The sequence below is a fragment of the Boleophthalmus pectinirostris genome, unplaced genomic scaffold (assembly GCF_026225935.1).
Source record: "Boleophthalmus pectinirostris isolate CB_2022bp ecotype Guang Dong unplaced genomic scaffold, ASM2622593v1 HiC_scaffold_18, whole genome shotgun sequence".
NCBI classification, from domain to species: Eukaryota; Metazoa; Chordata; class Actinopteri; order Gobiiformes; family Gobiidae; genus Boleophthalmus; species Boleophthalmus pectinirostris.
Genome location: NW_026571133.1, coordinates 28,750,728 through 28,773,799, shown reverse-complemented (window position 1 = coordinate 28,773,799; position 23,072 = coordinate 28,750,728). Strand labels below are relative to the sequence as shown.

Below are 23,072 nucleotides of genomic sequence, written 5' to 3'. Positions count from 1 at the left end.
GTAGTAATTTATATATAATACTAATACTGATAATACTCAGTATTCTGGGAACGAGAAAAAGAAAGTCTTTTACCATTATTTCAGCTCCCTACAAAGAATTTCTTACATAAGAAAGTTGTGATTTTTTTTTTGTGTCGTATTGTTCTTTTTGGGGATTATTTCATTCATTTTCATTTTTTCAAATGGAAATCTAATTTCTTGAAATCTTGGACCCCGTTGGTCAGTGTGGAACCCAGCACGAGTAGGGGGGCTGGTGGGGTATTTTTCTTCTGTAGTAAAGGCTCCATGGCCCATTAATCGTTTGTTTGAGTTTCCGCCCTGGCGAGCATGTCATGTCTCCATTAGAGAGGGTTTGATTCTTCTTCCTGTCCGCCTCCTGGCAGCAGGGGGCTCTCACACATCTCATTTGGCTGTGCACTTGTGTCTGGTGCCAGGCAGACTGTCCTATTTTTGTGGATGGGTGCATGTGGGCACATATATGTATTGTAGACTGCATATTTTTAGTCTGATCTTCTAAAGTGTAATGTAATTGTGTGACTTGCTGAACAAACAAACTGCAGCAGTAGGTTTTACTTTTCATGAATACCTAGTAAGTGGTTATATTTGGACTTATGTTTGGACTTGTACTGACTGGCAAAATTGAAATGATTCTTATTAATTCTAAGTTTAGCACTGACATACATACAGATATTTGTAATGCAATTATTACCTTAATGACACAACTCTTGTACATCTGTAATTACAGGTGTGCTGATTATATAAAAAGTATAATCAACTCATAAATATGGAAACAACATACAAACATTATATATAGCCAAATATATAGAAGACCTTTGGTATTCTGTACAAAACCAAAGATCTGCTTAGCATTTAGATACATGACCTATTCCCTATTGGAACGTTTAAGACAATAATAAATTAAATAGTTTTATTTGTTTAGTCGTAACATACAGAAACATGCCACAGACCTGATAAATAAAGGTGGAGATTATGACTAATTAATTATTTATTATTAAAATAAAATTGTATGAAATTGAATGAGCTTGTAGATTATAAAGTACTTCAAATAATGTTCAAATCTAAATTAAATACTCTCCCAGAAGGTGTTCAAAAATACTTTAAACTTCAAAAAACTAAGCAGAGTTTTAACTAAAGAACTAGAACTGAAGAGTTTATTTTTGCTAAAAGCCAGGAAAAGTACTTTAACAAAGATGTTTGTCTTTTGTTTGGGTGCAGTTATGTAATAATATTTGTAAAGAGATGAGTGCTTGTAATTCTTTATTTGTATTTAAAAAGAAATTGACAGTTTATTCTGAACAATTGAACATGTCATTAAGGTCAAAGCCTTTTGCTTTTGGTCATATAGCAACAACACATTAAATAAACAGAACTGAAACTTAATAATTTTGTTGTAATAATTTGTTTGTAATAATGGTTACTTCTATAGCAAAAAATTAACTAATTTGTGCTGTGGGCATAGTGATCATATCAGTGATTAATCATGTGAAGCGCTTGATCATCTCCCTCTTTTTCTCAACAATAGCCAGTAATATACAAACTAATACAGTGCTCATCACTAATAATGATGCCTCTTTTATAATCATAGATCATGCATATAGTTTTGGAGACTTTCTGGCCGTTACGTTTGCCACACTTGCAATATGGAGCCCGTGTAAATTCAGCTTTGAAGTCCTAACTGTACTCCCATCTACCTCACCACTTCTTCAGCATTTACCTTCTCCTCAGCCTTTATCACCTCATGCCAATTGCTCACCGTGCCTTCGTCCAATCAGTGCCTAGTCTTCCCTATTTAAACTGCATTGCAGATGCACAGCTACTTCAGTTTGTGCCATGCCCGACCTGCTGCCCAGCACCCCACTGGCTTCTTATCCTCTCATCATCCCTTTCCCTCTCCTCTGCCTCTACCACCTCCATTGTCCAGACCCCAGAGGGAAGATATCTCCTAAACTTCATTTCACTGGCCACGGCTTTCATTGCAATGTCTTCTGCGAGATCTAAGTGCCAAAGATAACTCATTCAATTAAGCTTACTAATATTTTTCCCTTTGTGTCTGCCTTAGCCTCTCCAGGTCATATGGAGACAAACTGGTCCAAACAACTAAAACACAGGTAGTTTGAAGAGTGTGGTTATTAGTGTGAGCTGGTAAGGCCTGAGTAATTATAATTATTATAGCTTAAGATAATATTTTTTGGACAGCATTCGTGAGCGTCTGAATATCCTCTTGGCTCTCCAGTAAAGTTGCTGACCTATGCTGCCATGTCCTATCTTGATGTTAGTTTGACCTTTGACCTTTCACTATGTTGTAGACTTCAGCCTGCTGACCTGTCAAATGGGTTTCTTTATTCCTGTGACCCATGAAGCCTTTCCTCTTTAAGCTGAAATATGGCCGCCAAGCCTACAGAAGTCAGCCAATTAGGAAGTAGAAAGAAATCAGAGTGGCACAATGAGCCGAAACTAATAGAGCTCACTCTATCCGCCGCCCGCCCGTCTGCCTGCTCCCTTAATACCGTCTATCAGTAGTGCTTGTGCCCAGTCCTGCTAGGGGAAACTAATGATAGTAGTTTGGCTTAAAAAAATGCAATTATCTCCTCTGAAGTTAGGTGTACTTTGATTTATATTAATGGTTTATGCATAAGGACTTTGCAAAAAAAAAATACTCCCCTCTATAAAGTTGTTATTTAACTCCATCATTCACTTGGCTAACTATTGAAGGGTTGCAATTTACCAGCAGAGTGATGGAGCAGCAAACATAAAGAACTATTGTCTCAATTCAAAAACAAGGACAGCTATCTCTAGAGATGCCCCTTCAACCATTTAACAACAACATTTTAGTTACTTGTTCGATAGCAATGCCCTCTCATTCAGCGTCCCGCAGGACCAGGAGAAAGTGCCACCACAGACCGCAGAGTGTTTGAAAACATAATATACTGGGACTGGATCAATAGTTCACCAGAGTGGAACTATTGTGATCTGTGAGTCGCCATTTGTCACCTTGTCCTATTGAAATGTCCCTTCCATCTGTCACTCCGGGTGCCACGTATGGATTTGAACTTCTTTTGACTTAACTTTGTAGTGTGTGCCATTATCTCAAACTCTTTATTTTTTAAAAAGAAAACTCAGTGAGTTAGTTATGCAGACTTTTTGTACTTTTCCACTTAACAATCATAATTTGAAGCCAAACACCACTGCCTTGAGTATCCACATTCACTGACTGCTCCTGCTGAATGTATTTGCCAGATAAGAACATCAGATGATAAGAGGGCTTGGGTATTTTTACCTCAAGATCCACTTCTGTCTATTGGCTGAGATAATGAAGATGTACTCAGCTGAAGATTAGCCTCAACACAACCACTCCTTTATTTTTTCCCACACTTTTTGAGTGTGTGCAAGTACTGTTCTGATAGCAACATACACAGTATGATCTTTCCACAATCTCATTGGTTACCAGCCTTTTGTTATATTGTTATATTGTAGCCAGGCTAAAAGGTACTTCATAAAATATATATATACTTATTGCAATTATAACTTGAACAATATTCTGTCAAATAATCACCATAGAATTGGAAGTATGCCACTACTATATTTAGTCTGTGTATTCAGCACCCAACCTCAAGAGAACAGCCAGCATCCAAATGGAGGGTCAAAAGGGAAAGTGAGTCTTGAAAGAGTGTGGTGCTTAACCTTGACCTTGAGACTGCATTTCTCTAAATGTGTGTATGTCCAACTGCAGCTGCCTGCTCACCACTTCAGAGAGTGTTTACATTAAAGGAGAGGTCTTTATCTCCACCAGGCCTGGGGTCCCTCTGGGTGAGTTTATACAACGGTTTGCACACTCCGACGACTCCAACGCTCCCATCATGAGAGCAAAGAGAGAGGGCTGTCATATAACCATCCATCTCAACCGCGTCCTGGACCAAAGCCGGGGTAGCACTCACCTCTCACACAGCCCAAACATTGCAGAAGTAGGTTACTTACAGTCTGGATCTTACATGAAAAAATAGTAGAAACTACTCCTTGAGTTATATATAAACATAATACTTAACACAATAATGTGGAAATTTCAGAGAAAAAAATAAGGTTTTAGCTGCATTAATTCTCAAATAATATGAATAGCTATTATCTTTCTTAGGTTGGGTGTGTGTGAAAATAATAGCATTTTTAAGAGCTGTGATTACGACTATGATTATGGTAATAGTGGACTAGTCTCAATTATTCTGATTAATCGGTGCAGCCCTACTACAGTCGCCCAAACCTGTCCCTTTGAGAGTTATTCGTATCTGCATTTAATTATGAACCTGCAGAACTATACTTCTGTTAAACTAAATTGGCAAGGCCTTGAAGTAAATCCTTTTTCTTTATTAAGAAAAAAGTAGCATTAGATAAGAGGATTAGCTATTTGTTTTGAATCTTTGGAAAAAGGCACTGAACTCAACCTTCTGAAACTCCCCACATTTAGGCGCAACTATATATTTACCAAAGTGTGACCTTTTTCACATGTGTAGATAATAGACTGTTACAAAAGCCAAACAACCTGTCAGTGATGAGATAAAAGAGAGCAGCTGATTCACACTCACTCTCTAATCCTCCCTCCTTTATCAAAAATATGTTTAACAGTAAAGCGTTGCAATTCATCGAATTTCAGTAAATCAAACTTCAATTGTGCTTTATGTTAAAGTACATAAGAAAACTAAAGGAACATCTTTGGTTCAATAATTGTGACTTGTTTATTCTAAGATATCTATATAAGTAGTTGTGTATGTTTATTGGGATCCCCAATAGCATCTGCTGGATTTTTTATTGTACAGTTTTATGACATGTATGCTGCTGGTTAAACCAGATATAGCACAAACTAACTGAAGCATTAACTCGAACCGACTGGAGAAACCTCGGTGAGATATTGAGTGTTGTCTCCTCATGGGGTCTGCCTCTGGGTGGTTCATGGCAGAGGGCCTGACTAACTGTGTGGAGTGTGATGCAAGTCCATTTCACATGATGCTTTTATTGATGGCATCAAATCACACATGGGCCTCTGTGGAGGTGCTGGGCTTCCTCACTGTCCAGACATGAGGAGGGGAGTAAGAGGACATGGATGGGAGAGAAGACTACAGTATCTCACAAATAGGACACATTGTCTTTGCAGCAGCATGCAGACACCTGCATTTAGGAAGATCAATAACTCACCACATGCAGCTCTCAATGTCTCTTGAGGACTGCATTTACTGACAAAGAATTGCAGTAGCTTTAGCTTTTTCTTTTGCCTGCAGGGTTTTATATATATATATATATATATATATATATATATATATATATATATATATATATATATATATATATATATATATATATATGTGTCTGTGTGTGTGTATATGTGTATGACAAATATGACAAATATATATGAATTGGTAACAAAACAATGCAGAAAATAATTTATATATCAAATAAAACAATATATCACATTATCATGTATCACTAAGTAACAATTCAGGTAAATTTCTTTTTAATATGAGCAACATATAAAATATATAATTATATCTAGAACTGAAATGAGTGATCCCCTACTGTCCCCAAATGTGATGGCCCCATACAGCTGGCTCAAGACATATCGACTGTTGTGGCAGTGTCTGTGAGGACTGTGAGGGTATGCTGAGCTTGTTGCTTCACTCCCTTTGGGTTTAGTTTCTCTGCTGGCACAGTATTGATTTCACAGAGCTTCCTGTGGAGAATTCATAGTTACTGACTTCAGTTCCATGCTTGTGGTAGTCCACTGCCTGTTTAATATACAGGCTATAGGCTTTATCAAGTCTATAAAGTGCCTTAGAAGTGTAATGCTCTATTAATTAGTGCTGTCATGCGATTAAAAAAATTGAGAGATGAATTAATTATGATCTGTAATTAATTAATCTAATTAATCTCATTTTAATCTCACCTAAAAATTGCTGAGAAAAGCCTTCAATTTGAGGTATTTTCATTTAAATTCATTATTACATTATTGTGGCAGATCAAAAGACTGATATAGATTTAAAAAAGTGACTTTATAAAGTAATTTATTGTTTAACAAATCTCTCCAAATTGTCTGTTGAGCCCAAGTCTCCATGAATAACAAACTGTTTGCTGTAAAGTAGCAAAGACGAGGAAATCTGAACATAATAACTTTTGTCTACTTAAAGACAATAAAAAGTCCAGTCTTTCCTTAACCATATTAAAAATATTATTGATAGAGAAATGCTTTATATATGAGATCACTGGTTTTAGTCCTGGTTTAGACCTGGTTTAGACCTGCTTTAGTCCTACTTTAGTCCTAGTTTAGTCCTGGAATGGATTAATCCTGGTTTTAGTCCTGGTGTTAGTTCTGGTTTAGTCCTGGTTTAGACCTGGTTTAGTCCTGGTTTAGACCTGGTTTAGACCTGGTTTAGTCCTGGTTTAGACCTGGTTTTAGTTCTGGTTTTAGTTCTGGTTTAGTCCTGGTTTAGTCCTGGTTTAGACCTGGTTTAGACCTGGTTTTAGTTCTGGTTTTAGTTCTGGTTTTAGTTCTGGTTTAGTCCTGGTTTAGTCCTGGTTTAGACCTGGTTTAGACCTGGTTTTAGTTCTGGCTTTAGTTCTGGTTTTAGTTCTGGTTTAGACCTGGTTTAGACCTGGTTTAGACCTGGTTTTAGTCCTGGTTTAGTCCTGGTTTAGACCTGGTTTAGACCTGGTTTAGACCTGGTTTTAGTCCTGGTTTAGTCCTGGTTTTGTCCTGGTTTTAGTCTTGGTGTTAGTTCTGGTTTAGAGGCGCACAGGAGGAAGCGCGGTTTACGCCGCGTACGCGAGAAAACACGATCCACACGCGGCTCACGGGAGGACAGCGATGTCCGCGCAGTGTCTACGGAAGGAAACGTGGTCCGCGCGTTCTCAGGTTAATGACGATGATGAAGGTGTGTGTTTGTGTGTGTTTGTGTGTTGTGTGTGTGTTGTGTGTGTGTTGTGTGTGTTTGTGTGCGTGTTCCCTCATGTGGCAGGTCACTATAGGACAGTAGTGCAGACATCATGAGCCTATGCAGGTTGTTTTCACCAGTGACATTTAAATTGTAGGCGATTTTATATTTGTTATTTTCTTTTATATTTCACGTCGGGAGAATAATTTCCAAGACACGAATGTGTTTTTACCTGTGCGCTGCTGACTCTGTTCTACTGGCTCTTCGACCTCGTCCATTGTGCGACTGACGCCGCCAACGTTAACATGACGTTTACATCGCTGTGTTTTGTGTGGGTTTCTGGCAATGAGTGGAATTACCGAAATAAAAAAATGTATAAATGTGTTTTGTGTGTGTGTGTTGTTGTTGTCCCAACAACACATAAAAACAGGTTTTATAATAAAGAAACTCACATACAGAAACACTAAAGTTCGAGATTAAAAATGAGATTAACGCGATTAAAAAACATAACGCGCTAAATATGACTGTAATTAATTAATCGCAATTAACGCGATAATTTGACACCCCTACTATTAATATCATATTATTATTCATAATAATAATAATCTTAATTTCAATGACTGTTAAGATTTCAGATATCACCAAATGTAATTAGTTTGCCTTTGACCAAATTCTCAATTCCAATATATACTAGTACATGATAATATTGTATAGTGAAGTACATCAGACCGCTAAAGGCGTGACAATAGACCACTAAAGGGGGTATCTGTTATAAAAATCAGAAGCAGTCTTTAAGTTGAAACAGTCCAGTGTACTATGACAGAAAGACACATTGACAAAAATCCCAATCAGTCCCATATGGAGACTGTAGGTGAAGTGACTGTACCTGAGATTCCACCAGACCCAGAGAAGCAGGAGCACAACTCCTTATCAGTTTGAGTGAGATGGCTGCTCTGCCAAATCTGCTCTGGAAACACTTAAAGTCTGCTTGGGCAAGTCACTCCCTGACAGAGATGAATCACTAATATTGTGTTGTTTCTTATTTAGACTATAGAAATTGCATTGCACATGCATTCTTACACATAATTTTGGCATGCATTGCCAAAATGTTTGGTGGGAGTGCTGTACACACAGGAGTTTTTCCAATCTAGGTGTTTACCAGTATTCCAAACTAGAGCCCGACCGATATGGATTTTGTTGTGACCGATATGAAACCGATATAATGGGGGTTGAAGCTGCCGATAGCCGATATAATCGCCGATATATTTAGTGATGTAAAAATTCACTGTAAATCTTGAATTGATTAAAAAACTTAGGTTTGGCTCTAGTGAATTCTAAATTGGGTTTATTTAGGCAACATTTATTGTTATTTTGACTCTTTACATCATATTTACATACAGTAGATTGGCCTAATGGTGATTTTTGCAGCTACTGTTACTGTCACTGCTAGTGATGGGTATTCCAGTTTTTTTGGGGTTTTTTTTTTGGAGAACCGGCTCGGCTCACTAAAGCAGCTGGCTCTTTCCAAGCGACTCTTGAGATTGTTTTGTTGCAAGCAGGACTAAACCAGAACTGAACCAGGACTGAGTGTCGGGACTCGGTTTCTATCTCTTTCCTTCACTCGAGCCCAAGATTAGTCCTGGTTTATTCATTTTATGCTGAACTGCAGCCAAATATGCACTTTTTTATCCTGTGCACACGCAGATTTCTGAAAGTTTCGTTTTCAGCCGCTGCTGCTGCTGTCAAACTACGGTCTACATGCGGCATAAAGAGAAAAAGTGAGAAAAAGAGAAAACACGGCTCCCGTTGTTCGCTCAAAGAGCCGCTTCGATCGCGACCGACCCATAACTCCTAGCTAGTAAACTATCGCTATTAGCCTTTAGCCATAAATGCTGCGCACTGCTGTAATTAATTATATGCATAAATGTGGATCATTCACACGTCTATTCACAGCTCATTTACATATCAATGCAGGTCCAGTAACAAATATACGGCCAATGTAAACACTTTACAATAGACCAATAGAAAACAGCCTGTTTATGTGCGGGAGCTACAGCAGCTAACCGCTAACAAAACCTAAACTAGCTTCAAAGTCGATGTATTTCCAACACTCACCGCTCACACAGGCTCCTCCTCACATCACAAGTCTGCACTGATAAATGTCCTTTTAATCCAGACTCAAACCGATTGTCCGAAAAAGAATATAATCTCAGTGTTGCGCACTGCTGCAGGTGTAAACAAACACACGTGAGTGAAGTGACTCACTCAGGTGGTGTGTTCAGGGACAGTACGGGCACAGACAAATTACACCGCAGATAAATACTGATGCGGAGCCACATATTAGGACATTTATCTGTCTGTAAATTGGATTAAATGAACAGAATGTAGAGAGTCTAAGCTTTATAACGAGGTATAACATGCTCATGTGAAATATCGGCCCATATCAGCAAGCATATCGGCCGATAGCCGATATGTCTCCAGTTGCCCATATTGGCCGATAATATCGGCCAGCCGATATATCGGTCGGGCTCTATTCCAAACATTCACCTTAATTATAATTAAATCACAATTTCCGATTTCTTTTTTTTTTTTTGGAATTCAGTGCTTTTTGGGATGAATAATTATCTGGGTAGTGTGGTTGGTAATGTTTTTTGTTTTTATTTGTAAGTGTAATTGTCAGAATGTGTTAAATCATTCAGGTTTTCTTTTTTTCTTTTTTTTTTTTGTATAGGTTACTAGGTTATTGGGTCTAATTTTACTCAAATATACTCCTTTCAATACAGAAACACATTAAAGTGTTAAGTTTTTTAATTATTTCTTGAAATCATCTTGCAGTATCCAGCTTAGTGCCCCCAATTTAGGTTAGGTTGACTGAAGAAGTCTCTAAAATACCTTTGCAAGTAATAGATAAATCATATTTGGTTCATTAAGCAATAAGAAATGTATTGTCCTAATTTGAAATATATTTAGTATTTATCTAATTGTTTGAGTGTCCACGTAAAAACCTTGTATGTACTGTGGGACACTTCATAATGTGGTTCTGCTGTCCCTTTGCTGTTGTATCCTGGAGGCTGTGGTCCTCCCTGCAGTCTCCTCAGGCTCATGACCAGGAGTGGTGCTGAAAGACACACAAGTGGGAGCTGGAGGGAAGGTGCTCCCATTTCAACACTCCCATCTCTGTCCTCGGAGCAGCGGAGAAGCCACGATGCTCTATGCAGTGGCTGTATTGTCTTCACTATGATGCATGGCTCTGTTGATATGCTGGCCATCTTTACATGAAGCAGAAGAGTTCTTATCTGATTGAGAGTCCAGCTTCTTCCAGATGTAGTTTTGCAACTATCCCACAATGCCATACATTTACATATGTGTAAAACTGAGAAAAGAAAAACTATTAAATTTATTAAAGAGCATGAGCTATAATAGTGTTTGCATCTGGTTGGCAGTTTCCCATCTGAAGAATCAAAACACTGTCAGAGGATGAAACAACACTACCAGCTTACTACACCCTTAAATACAGTTTTCAGTAAACCTGTAATTCTGTGAAACAGATGTTTGTGAGTCCAGCATGAGATGGATTGATTCTTTGAAGACCCTCGGTGTTGGAGGTGCTCATCCATCTGTAGTGATGTGTGTTTCAGTACATCTTAATAAAGTAATCCCCTCCCTCATTTTTCTGAGCCTTGGAATGCTCTTGTTCTTGCACTTTTCTCTTTGTCCTGTGGGGCACCACTTTGATTTGTTTAGGTTTCAGATGTAGGGTTGACTAAGGCCATGACTCATCATTAGTCTGAGATGACTTGTTTTAATTTTCTCTCTGTCTGCTGAAAGAACAATGATACAGAAATCTTACCAATTGATAGTTTGGTTGATTAGATTTTCTGGTAGTCCACATGTTTGTGCTTATGTGCGTATGTGGAGTAGTTCAATTAAATATATAAAATGAATGGTCTTCTTTGTGTGGGTTTTCATCATAATCCAAATAAATCAGCAGTACCAGCATAGGGTTCCATCTGTCATTTGGGCTTTCCAGTCATTAGAAAGCCATTAATTTTGTTTAGACATATCACAAGACTTTCATCTGCAGGCTATGATAACTGCATCGCTGGCCAAAGGTTCTAACGTGTGCCTTTGAAATGCTGACCTGTTCTTTAAATGTTTAAAGAGCTGGTTGCATCAGCGGCCTTTGCCCACCCGGACATGTTTGGGTGAGTGGGGGCTGTCGGGAGGGCTGTTGTGATACATCATGTGTTTAAGCTGTGGATGGAGGGAGGCGGAGGTTGGACAGGGTTAATGACTGGCTCCTTCTCTATAGCTATGGCCTGGGCTGGTCCACTCACAGGATAAGACTGGCGGTGTGGGGGCATCCAGAGCACAGGGGTCACATTGCTCACATCAAAGGAGCCATGAGGCTAGCTCAGTCAGCTGGGCTTTCGACCGGCAAGGCACAGGAGAGGTGCATTGTTTTTTGCAGTGTTTTTTTATTAACTTATAACTATATTAACTAAGAAAACATTTATTTCACAATCATGGGCAAATTGCTACAGTGCCAAAGCACCAGACAGGAGAGCTTTTAGTGCCACCCCTGTTGAACCTTCTAGTTATGACTATTGCTGCCTTTCGCAACTATTCAGTGGATTATGTCCACATCTAGTTTTTGTCAAAATATTTAAAAAATAAATGTATATTACATTTATTCATGAAAATATTAAGAGTATCTGTGTTTACTCTTTTGTTAATTAAATTGTGCGTGTGTTAATATAGTCACCAATTAAAGAATTTTCAGGCTTACATTAATCTTTGAATCTTTACATTTATTGTATGATTTCAGATTTTTATGAGTTTATTTACACACTGAGTTTTACAATGCATTTTGAGCTTGTTTTATTTTCCCATGTTCTTGAGTATGAAAGCTGTCATAAAAAAGTTATAACCACTTCCAACATGCAAAAGCAACCCTTTTTACACCCTTGAAAAATAAATATTATTGACAAAACTATTTTTGATTAAACCTCCAAAATTAAAAGAGCAAATGCCTTTAAAATGTGTGCTTTCACAGATACCAACTGACCTTATACATGTACTTCATGTTATTGAATGTAAGGCTAACCACTGTGAGAAATACATGATTAGCAGCTTTCCATCATTGGATGTTCATGTCATAAAACCTCTGAGAGAACTTAATTGTTATCTCACAAAAAGAGAACAATTCCAACAATGAAGATCCAGAACATGTTGCACATACCGCCGCAACAAACATCAACATATCTAACTATAAGTATAGCATTTTGAAGGCTACAAAGGAAGATAACTACAAAACCGAAGAGCTACTTTTACAAAAGGCATACATACACATTATTTACCCTCCATTTGCACAATAAAACAAATGGGTAGTTTATCTTAGCTTTTTTTTTTTATTTTACAGCAGCCTCACACCAATGTGTGAATAAATGCTCAGTCTGTCAATATTTATCTCCACTGTTTACAAAATGTCTTTCACTTAACGTTGTCCAGCTCATCTACAGTCCATAAGTGCAGATGTTGTTGCAGCAACCAAATTTGTATAAACCTATGGCTAAATAATGTTTGTATTTTATCTTTACAATGTTTTGAGTCACTGCAAAAAAGCCTTTTAGCTGTTGTCATTCCACTCTGGCATGATGCTGACACTGTGCACAGTGTGGTATTGGTGAGGAGATAGTGTGCGTGGTATGCTGTGGGGGTAAAGGTACTCGTTCCCCTGCAGACTAGCTGTTGGTGACTGGATCCCTGCTCCAGGGCTGCACTGGCGGGCCAGTGTCTGGTGGTGCATGGGGCTCTGGTACATAGCTGCATGGTGGCTATCCCCCAGCTGCCGAGATACAAGGGATCCTGAGGTGAAGTGGGCTGAGAAGTGCTGGTAAGGCAGCCGCTCCATGGGCTGCATAGCAGTGACCGAGCAGCTCCCATAAGGTGACACACTAGCCCACGTGTTACAGCTGATGTCCTCTAGACTAGGAACAGGCTCTCCCCCCTGTGGTACACCAGCATACATGCATGCCTGCCGCTGACTGGACTCACTGCGATATGGCCCCCCAGCCAAGCTCAGGCTTTGTGTGTAACCCACGGGTCTGTAGTAATGGTCATCCTCGCTTGAAGAGCTCTCTAAGTACGACTTCTTGTAGGTGTGTTCGCCTGAGTGACAGTCCTCCTCCACTGTAAAGACACATTGTACCATTACTACTGAGAAACAAAACTATAGTTATGATATACCTTTTATTCCTGTAAAGTAAAGTACCTTTCCTCTTGATGCAGTGATACTCCTGGCTGTGCTCATGTGGCAGAGGATAGGAGCCTGACTGAGGCAGCATGTCCTGAGAGGTGCTGGAGACTGCACTATCACACTGGGAGTACTGACTGCTGATGGGATTGGTCATGCTTTGAATCTCTCCACTAAAGGGACTTTGGCTAGAGCCAACTCTCTGACGCACAGTGCTGCGAGGTACAACTGGATACTCTTTGGTGCTAGAAACAGATTTAAAAATAATTTTACAAAACTGACACTTATACATTTTGATCAACTAATTTGTCAAAGGGTTGTCTTGTACAGCAGCCTCTAACATCTTAGTAAATCCTTTGGGGCTGATCCACCAATAAATTATGTTTTCTGTTTTTGATTTCAGAGATTGCTTTGGTTAAAATTGACCTGGTTTTGCATTGAGCTCTTCTTTTAACCAAGAGCAGACATGCATAGCTTACTGCGCTTAGCGGACTGGTCAATGGCATTTAAGATTGATGGTGTGGTTTGGACTTGTACCAAAGTCCATACATTTGCATTTGAGGTAAAAGGCAATTCTTTCAAAATGTCCTGTTATCTTGGACGATCCACCTACTTAAGGTAATTTGGTTTGTATCTGTTTGTTATAATCAAACTTTCAAAATTGTCACTATTTGAAGCCTCTTGTCAAATGAAAAGTTTTCCCTTGGAGTATAAATGGCATTCATTTAGAACACTTAATTACAAAGTCCATTTTCTGCAACTTAAAATAAATGTCTTAGGCAGTGGACAAGATTTTAACGCCTGGCGCTAAAAGTCCGATGGGGGTGGGGCCACTTTATGTTTAAAACCCAGACTTTCTACTTTGAAAAAGTGTTTTCCATGCAGCTGTGGACGCTCCGTGGCTCATCTGGACTGAATAATAGAAGTAGTGTGGTTGTGTACTGCCTTGGCGGCTGGACGGAGCAATAGGCCTCTTCAAGCAAGCTGCATAGACGAGAGATGTTACAGCAATGTTTCTGAGGTTGTGCCAGATCAGCCATAAAAGTATTTAACATAAGAAACTGGCTGTAGATCAGAAGGTACACTTACATCACTGAAAATATCACACACTGAAAATATTAGTCAGAACCTTGGCCTTGTTTAGGGATTGTCACTAATCACCATCACATATCAAAGGTTTATATTTTTTAACTTTAAGCAACATTTATCTGTTTTATATTAACATTACAAAGAAAAAAAAAGTCATAGCCATGAGGTGTCCAGGTAAAGTGTCCATTTTGTCAATTTGTGCTTGCATTGTGCCCTTAATCTGTGAGTCAGTATTAAATGAATGCTTTTTAATTATAATACCAGAAAGGTTTTAGATACCTTTGCATTCTGGACATCCGGTGTAGCTCCATATCATCACTTCCACGAAAGCCTTTAGCAAATGGGTTGTTCTCAATCTTTAGCTGAGTAATCTAAAACAACAATATTTGCAAGTAATCACAATAATAATGTAAACCCAACAAATGTCATTCCATTATGCGAGTTGTGCTGAAATAGCGTGAGCATGAATCATGGAGATCTGGTGGGAATATCCCTCTCTTGCACAGTGGTTTCTGGCAGGTAATTAGTTTGCAGGTCTGCAGCTTGCTCTCCATCAGGACTAGATCGTGTGTACGTTCTGGCTTACACTTCACCAGACCATATAAAATCCCTCGTGTGACACTTTGGGTGTGTCCTGTTAATATGGCATTATTGTTTTATCTTCGGGAATTAGCTACACTTTCTCCTTACATCGTTCCAACTTCCATATAAACCATGAGTGTTGGGAATGTGTTTATTCAAAGTTAGCTAGAAAGCTATTTTCTAATAGACTTTTAGTTGACACATAATGAAGTATTGTGACCTTTTAAACAAAACTTCTTAATTGACTTTTTAATTAAAACAATCCTATAACTTGACACCTTCCTTCTGCGTAGTGGAGCAGGTGAGCTGAACACGTGTCTCACATCTCTGCAGATGTGAGACTAAATAGACAATCGTGGTAAATCACAATTGCTTGTTTTCGCAAAGGTCTGGAAAGCCCCAATAATTAGCCCCGGGTTACGATGTTAGACCCCAATAACATGTTTGAAAATAATGAATGGTTTCTACAGAATGTCGGTCATTTGTGTTTCCTGTTCCCAGAAAGGCCCTGGCCTCTGATTGGCTAAGGAGATATTATGAGTATTCGCCCCTTTCCCATATTCCCTGAACTAAAAACATATAGGCCTTCATGGCCACATGATGTTAAACAGACACTGTTTACATTGCTTCTCTCACCGAGGCCTCTTTCAGACCAGTATTAGGAAAAATAGCCTATTTAGCAATATTTTATTGCTGCCTTGTCCGGGTCAAAATAATTATTATAGGGAAAATCAATAGGCTACTGGGCCTAGGCCACAGCGCACGTAGGTCTTAAAGACGCGCAGCTGCGCGCAGAAAAACGCACAGCGTGTTAGTACTTAATTTGCTTGTTTTAAACGTTTAAAATATATTTTAGGCAAGTTAAACGTATATTTTACCTTTTATAGTTATTATACTTTTTGTTATATTTATTGTGGTGCGTGAACTACTGTGTCCAATTAATTTCCTGATAAGGTTTATCTTAATAAATCAAGATAAAAATGTAAGCTAGTTTACTTTTCAGCAGTGTGAAGTGTTTATCAAAATGTCATGCGCAGCATGGATGGCACTGGTAGACCAAATACTACAATTTAAAACATTTCGCCCTAAGTAAAAACGGCGTTCTGCTGCGGTCCAACCTTCCCTACCTTGTGGTTCTGGTACGATGTCACGGCTATGAAAGCTGTCTCGGGAAACACATGCGTGCAGAAAGCCGTGTTTTTGGAACCAAACCCGTTGTTCTCGTCCGCTTTGACGATGTGGATTCTGGGCTGGTATTTGTGCATGGAATTCAGGATGATCTGCGGAGAATGCGCATTGTCTCGTCAGAAGCACGGCAAGTGTGAAGAAGTTCAAATTATGTTCTAATGAAATGGTCAATTTTACAGTGTTTTCTGATGTTTTTTTTTTTTTTTTTTTTTTTTTTTTACAAGCGGGTAGGCCTGTACTTATTTATGCTTTCACAGCTCACATTTACAACATGCTAGACCTATATATAGCCTATATATTTAAAACTTCAACAATGAATCTGCGAGTATGGAGACACTAAAACGTAAATATGTTAAGGTAAAACCCCTCTGTATATTCCTATTGTTAAAACTTGTTAACCCAATTTAGACAGCGCTCCTGGAAGACCTGAATATGGCGACATTAAGACGCTGTCTTCATTGAACTTGAACCTTGGACTTTTGTTTTGGGGCCCTCTCATCACAGCTTAAGTCTAATTATTTTGACGGACCTGGGGGCATATCTATTGGTTTGTCTTTCATAATAACCTATGCTGCATACAGACTCGTCACTCTGGCAGACGTCACTCTTTGCTGTTATCTGAAGGAGTGTTTTGTAGCTACTTTTCACTGACACAGGCCCTGCCTGACTCTGTTAGCTGTGGGTCTCAAAGTCAAATGAAACCTAAAAACTTAAACATAAAGACTGTTTTTTTATTGGGCAGAGAACTGATAAAAGTCTTCTTTTATTCATGCTGTTTAATGTGTTTTGCAATTATGAGTCAAGATTTAGGCATTGTCTAAAATGTTGGTCAGATAAATACTTTTAATGTAGGATATAATTTTCTGTTGCAGGGAAGATGAATATAGGCAGCTCAGGATAAACACGTTGAATGAAAAAACTGCTGAATAATAACCTTAAAATAAAAGTATCCTATATCAAATATTCTATATATCGTTCACACTTTGTTTGGTCCAGTATTTTAATGATGTGATTTGCTTAAACTTGCCATTGTTCATTACTTAGCAAAAAAGAGCTCCTTAATCCTATACAACAGTGGTCAGTATAAATCTGCCATTAGCTAAAATGTTGGACTTTTTCATCCAAAAATATCAGCCTGCATGACAGTGCTCAAAGCACAGCCTACGGTGTGTGTAAGTGAGGTGTTGCTGGACCACCCACTGCCACAGCCTGTATCACCCTCCAGTATAAATGATAGTATTCAGTGAGTTAGAGAGATCACTTTTGGTCTCAAGACACTGCCCTTTACTTTCAAGTTGGCCACATCAGAGACTTTTTCTAAGGTTTCAAGATTAGCCCGCTTTGTACACTATCATCTATTGCCCAGTGCATGCTGCCATTGGAATATAAACAGTGCAATACTGACACTCCACCCGGCTGGACCAACATGTGTGAGAAGACCAGAGCAAGCACAATCCAGTCAGAGATGAAGAACGCAGAGGAATATTCCAGGAGTGTAAATTGAGATCAAAGAAAACACTTCAACGCTGCTATGAGACTCCAACTAACCCACAATCTAATGTCAATGTTATAAAACAAAGCAGTTGTACTGTCATAGTACACATCCATATGCTCTGATATAAAATTCAGTCTGATGTGACCATCTGATGTTGTGCTAGGTGTCTCTCCACAATCTCATTTATCAACTAAATTATGGGGAAACATAACACACTCAGTATCACTGTGGACATAATGTGCAATAATCACTTCTAATAGATGTACTAATAGACATATATGTTCTTGTCATTTTCAGTCAGTCTTGATTTTTATCATCTAAATCATTTGTATATCTATAACCTATAGGAATTTATACATATTGCCATTGAATCAGAAGCCAAAAAATGCCCACAGCTGTACCACCAGCCCTCATCTCTCTATTCAGCCTGTCCCATGTCTGGTCATTTAGATGATTATGGTGATTTTAACATAAAATTTGGATTTGAAGCACTGCAGTCCTTATATGACATAAGTTATATGATATAAGTTAGACCTTATATGTCTAACTTTGGACCCTCATCAGTCATCTTTGTGGTTCCAAGCAGCTGCAAAGCTGAGGCCGATTCTGGACAGCCATTAGCAGGGTGTTGTCTCTCAGCATAAAGAGGCCAAACCAAATGCCCAATGCACCCAAAAATGCACAGTTTAGTCCCATTGTGCAATGCATTACACAAACTCTTTTAAAAACATCATAATACATTAGATAAAGCCTGTTATTAGAATTGCAGAAAACGTGTGCGTCTAGATAAAGCAGCAGGACGACCATTTACTTACTTTTAACTCATTGTGTATTGTCAAACCAATTGCAGCAAATATTAATATTATTAATACTATTAATATTTGTAGCCTACTTATTTCACAGTTTGAAAGAATGAAATAGAGGTTAATAACGATGATAATATAAAAGACAAACTCAAAAATAGAATATAATGTAGGCCTCTATATGAAATGTGTTCAGTTTGTGACAGTGACTAGACTACCACAGTTAATACCAAAATGCGGTTTTCATGTTATGTTAGCGCTACGAAATAATGTTGGCACTTACGTGTCCGAATGGATCCAGGTGGTTGTTGGTCAGTTTAAGTTTCTGAAAGGACACGAGCTGGCGCATCCAGTGGGCACCCGTGGCGGGAGAATCCGGGTGCACGTACAACCTACCGGGCATAGCGGGCTCGGCCTTCCCCGTCACAGACCTGAAAGATACAGGGGATACAAATGTTTTTAAGGCATAATGCTAGAAACTCTGTTCTTAACAGGTCTTCAGAATATTACATATATGGCTAACGGCAATGTGCGCTATAGATTGGCGTTAGTTCATCTAGTTCATCATAGGCTTTTGAAATTCATTTAAAAATAATTAATAGGCCTAGCTTCCTAAAAATATACATTAAAAAAATCTTATATATATATATATATATATATATATATATATATATATATATATATATATATATATATATATATATATATATATATATATATATATATAATATATATATAAATTTGTCACGGATCACAATGTTCACAATGCTCTGACCAATTTAAGTTTCAGGACGGGCTCTACATTTTATGTCATGTTTACGCGTGACACGCAACACAATCCTGTTGGAGTTTTAGCACTGACACTGCTGTTTGGGAAAAGTTACCAACTTTTCATTCTCTCTCTAATAATCTCAGAATGTAATTCTTGGCAACCGAATAGTAAACAAATAGTTCGCTATTTTGTGATTCGCATCTTTCCAATTTAAATCAATTAGACTATGAAAAAGTAAATTTACAGTTGAAGCCCAAAATAAACGCTATTATTGATTAAATACACAACGATATAGCCTACGTTACATTTTAGTAAGATTGATTCAAAGGACCTACAATTTACTCACCATTTATTGTCTGCGAATTTGTATCTGTGGTCATCCGCAGGTACAACGTCCATGAGCAAAATGTATTTAGTTTTAGGATTCAGCCCTGTGACCTTTACCTTAAAACTGGGAAACATTCGTCTGTAAAAGACGAAACATCTTATTAGTCATCAGAAATTTCCCTATAATGACGGTTGGTTACCGAAGTAGAACACCATTCACTCAAGAACCACTATGTTGTTCTGAAGTTTTGTAAATTATAAAACAATTTTCGGAAGTCAAAAACCCTTATGTCATAATGTGTTATTCCAGTAGGTTTTTTGGCGTATGAAATGTAACAGATGGGTTGCAAGTGTCAAAGCGCACAAAAACGACTTAAGAGAGACAATATAGACAATCTTCTTTTATGCCAAAACGATACTGAAGTGATTCAGGCGAGTTTAATTTGACTACATGTAGACTGTATCTCACTAAATAATAGATTATGAGCGTTTATGTAAAACTGTGCATGCAGGACCGCTTTAATACGAATGAACACTTGCGCAATTACGCATTTACGCACACTTCACACTTCAGCGATTGGGATTAAATGCGGCTACAGGACATGTACAGCCTGCTCCGAGCACAACGCGTCAAAATATGGAGATAGATTTTTGGATCACATGGTATCAAACTAAGCTCTTCAACAGTAATTTCCTATTCATGTTTTGACCAACCAAACAGCATATCACTGAAGCACTAGAGTTTACAATAACAAAATTGGACAAAAGGACAAAGAGTATCAATTGGACACAAAATAGTCTAAATAATAATGACCTTCCCGCTTTTGTGATGATCATCTCTGTTCCCACTTCATGAAACTTCATCCACAGCTCTCTCTCGTGCAGATACACTTTTATTCCTTCCATTCCCTAAAAGAAAGGATCAAATAAGACTTGAAAACATTCCATTAGCCTATATGTATGAACTTACATTTTTGTTATTTAATGCAATTCATTTTTAGAACGTGTGGTTGTATATTTTTCTCTATTTAGAGGAGCTTATACAGCCTAATCATTTTTAATTATATACTATATTTTTAGGTATCAAAACATTATTTAAGACAGAATAATAACAAAACTGAAGCAACTAGTCTATACAACTGAACTATTTGTCAAGTCTTACCGTTTGTTTTTACTGATAGATATGTTTTGAGTTTCTTTACTTTTTCTAACAATGACGTATTCAGTGATTGCATTCCAAATTAAAAATCCTAACAACAGCAGTATAACACATGGAAAAAATATTTCTGAACGTATAGCGCACAGCCACACACACACACAGAGTCTCACACACTGACCTGCTGAATATAGGTGGTCTGTGAGGAGGGGGACTTGGTTGTTGTCCCATTTTGTTTCTCATTTTTGTTTTCGCTTTGCACATCTCTGGAGTCCGAGCCACTGGGTGAATGTAGTGGACCAAAAGCTTCCTCTTGGTCCGCCATGACGGGGAACCGGGCCGTGTCTAAACTGGAGGATTGAACGAACAATTAGCGCCGGCTGTCTCTGCTCAAGGTTTACAATAAAATTAACATAAAAATTCACTCATAGCATAGGCTACACGTCTGTAAGGTTGTAGCCGGTGTGGTCATATAGGCCTAGCTTGTTATTAGTAGCCTAAATCTACAATTCCTTTGGATGTGCTGTTTTACGCACAACTGAAATAAAGTCCATAGAGTTTTTTGTTAATTGAAGAGGTCTATCTTGTATTTTCGTTCTCTTTGAATTACACTTAGCCTGTTAGAATATACAAAACCTGTCAACATTAGCAAAAGTTTTTCAAGTTGTGCCATCGATGTGTCTCCAACTCCTAAAGGACTTTTGCCTGCTCTCTATGATGCAAACAACATTGACGGTATGGATAAACATCTTACCGAAATAATCCCCAGATTCGGATGCCGTTTTACCCTTAGGTCACTAGTAAATTTCGCTACAAAACCTCGCAACAAAACCTCCAGGGCCGAGAACTGTATCCAGAAGATTTTTCAAAGAAGTAGGTTCCTTATCCCCAAATCCGTGTTCTTATGATGTCCGCTCAAGTTTCTGAATCACCGTTTCTCCTCCTGATGGCTAATGCACAACGCCTTCTGCCATATTGTGCATTTTGCGCCGTGAAGCGTCCAGAGAGCCTATTCCAGGCAGTGGGCTATAGTCCAGTCCCCGAGGAGTGCTCCGTCACCTCGTTGTTCCCTCCTCTCAGCTCCACAGTGCGTGTCAGTCCCGTTCTCTCTCCAGTACTGTCTTTACTGCGCATCAGTGAGCGGAAGCGCAGAGCAGACGTGTGGGGAGGGGGCGTAGGGCAGCGCTGGTGCCTATATTCAACTAGTAATTCCTTCCTGGTCCCCACCCCGCCTATGGTCCTCTCCTAAACGACTGTAATCCACCGGTGAGAATTGAGACGATGTGTTATTGTGTTATGCACTATTATACATCACGTCTGCTTTTGTGACAGGGCTTCACATTTGGCATCTCCTGTTCTTATTCATAAAAAATAAGTGAAATTTGTTGGTGAACCACAGAAGGAATCAGCAATACTTTTAGTTTTGAGATATCCTAACAAACGTCAATATGTATCAATGTATCAATAGTGTTTTTCTCCTCTCCTTAAACTTTTTTTTTTTTTTTCAAAGATAGTCCTATACAATGAAGTGGCACCATTTACACGCCATCAAATCAATATACGACGTGTACATAGATTATTGCCAGGCCCTAACTTAACGGTACGCGTTGTGTGAGTGCGTTGTAAAACTTTGTCTTAAATATATAAACAAGGTTAGTTGATGCATTCATCACTTTGACAATGTCTTTTTTTAATTTTTATTTGTATTTCTACTATGATCGCTATAACGCCTAATGCAATATTCAAATTGTTAAAATTTAGCCAAAAATACAAATGTGTTTAAATAAACTTCCTGCCCTATACTACTATAAAAAAATAACAATAAAACAGTTATGATAAAAACATATAGGCCTACTCTCTAAAGACATGTTAGAGCTTCTTTAACATTTTAAAGTACACAGTAAAACTATAATAGTAAAAATCTAATTTAAAAAAATGAGTCTTGGTGCTGCCATAAAAATTACATTTTCATTTAGAGGATTTTACTTTATGTCTAGTTCTTTGGTCAAACAGCATGCGCATTAAGTGTTTAAGTCTTCTTAAAATGTAGCATATAAAATGTTGATGAGCAGACATACCTATTCGTGATAGATTGCCACAGGTTTCTTTAAATTATTTAAGATAATAATAATAATAATAATAACAAATAAATAAAAATAAAAAAGATATATATATTTTTTACTTTTTGGACTTTTAAATGTATGTATATAGCCTATAACAATTAGGATAAAATCAAAGCAGCAAATGATCTTTAGAGCAACGCATATGTCAAGCCTTTCGTAACAGGCCAAGCAATCAATGAAATTTATAACTGATACAAATAAATTGATCTTTCTACTTCGACAAACATGTAGACCTCATTGAGTGTTACAATATATGTCCTTTATCAATAGACCTATGAAATCAAAGTAGCACAGACAATCCGCTTACCTCGTACTGCTTATAAATGTGGAGAAATCCTTGTTTGGACGT

General features: G+C 38.1%; 1 protein-coding gene across 1 annotated transcript; it reads right to left on the bottom strand.

Moving 5' to 3' along the window:
- Positions 1–12,561: 12,561 nt before the first annotated feature.
- Positions 12,562–21,436, bottom strand: tbx5a (T-box transcription factor 5a). Its single transcript, XM_020925251.2, has 9 exons — positions 21,355–21,436; positions 20,782–20,950; positions 20,259–20,353; positions 19,464–19,583; positions 18,629–18,776; positions 15,987–16,139; positions 14,557–14,648; positions 13,207–13,433; positions 12,562–13,124 (listed from the first exon to the last, which is right to left on the bottom strand). The coding sequence occupies exons 2-9, from the start codon at positions 20,923–20,925 to the stop codon at positions 12,562–12,564; spliced, it is 1,542 nt and encodes a 513-aa protein (XP_020780910.1). The 5' UTR covers positions 20,926–20,950; positions 21,355–21,436.
- Positions 21,437–23,072: the final 1,636 nt, after the last annotated feature.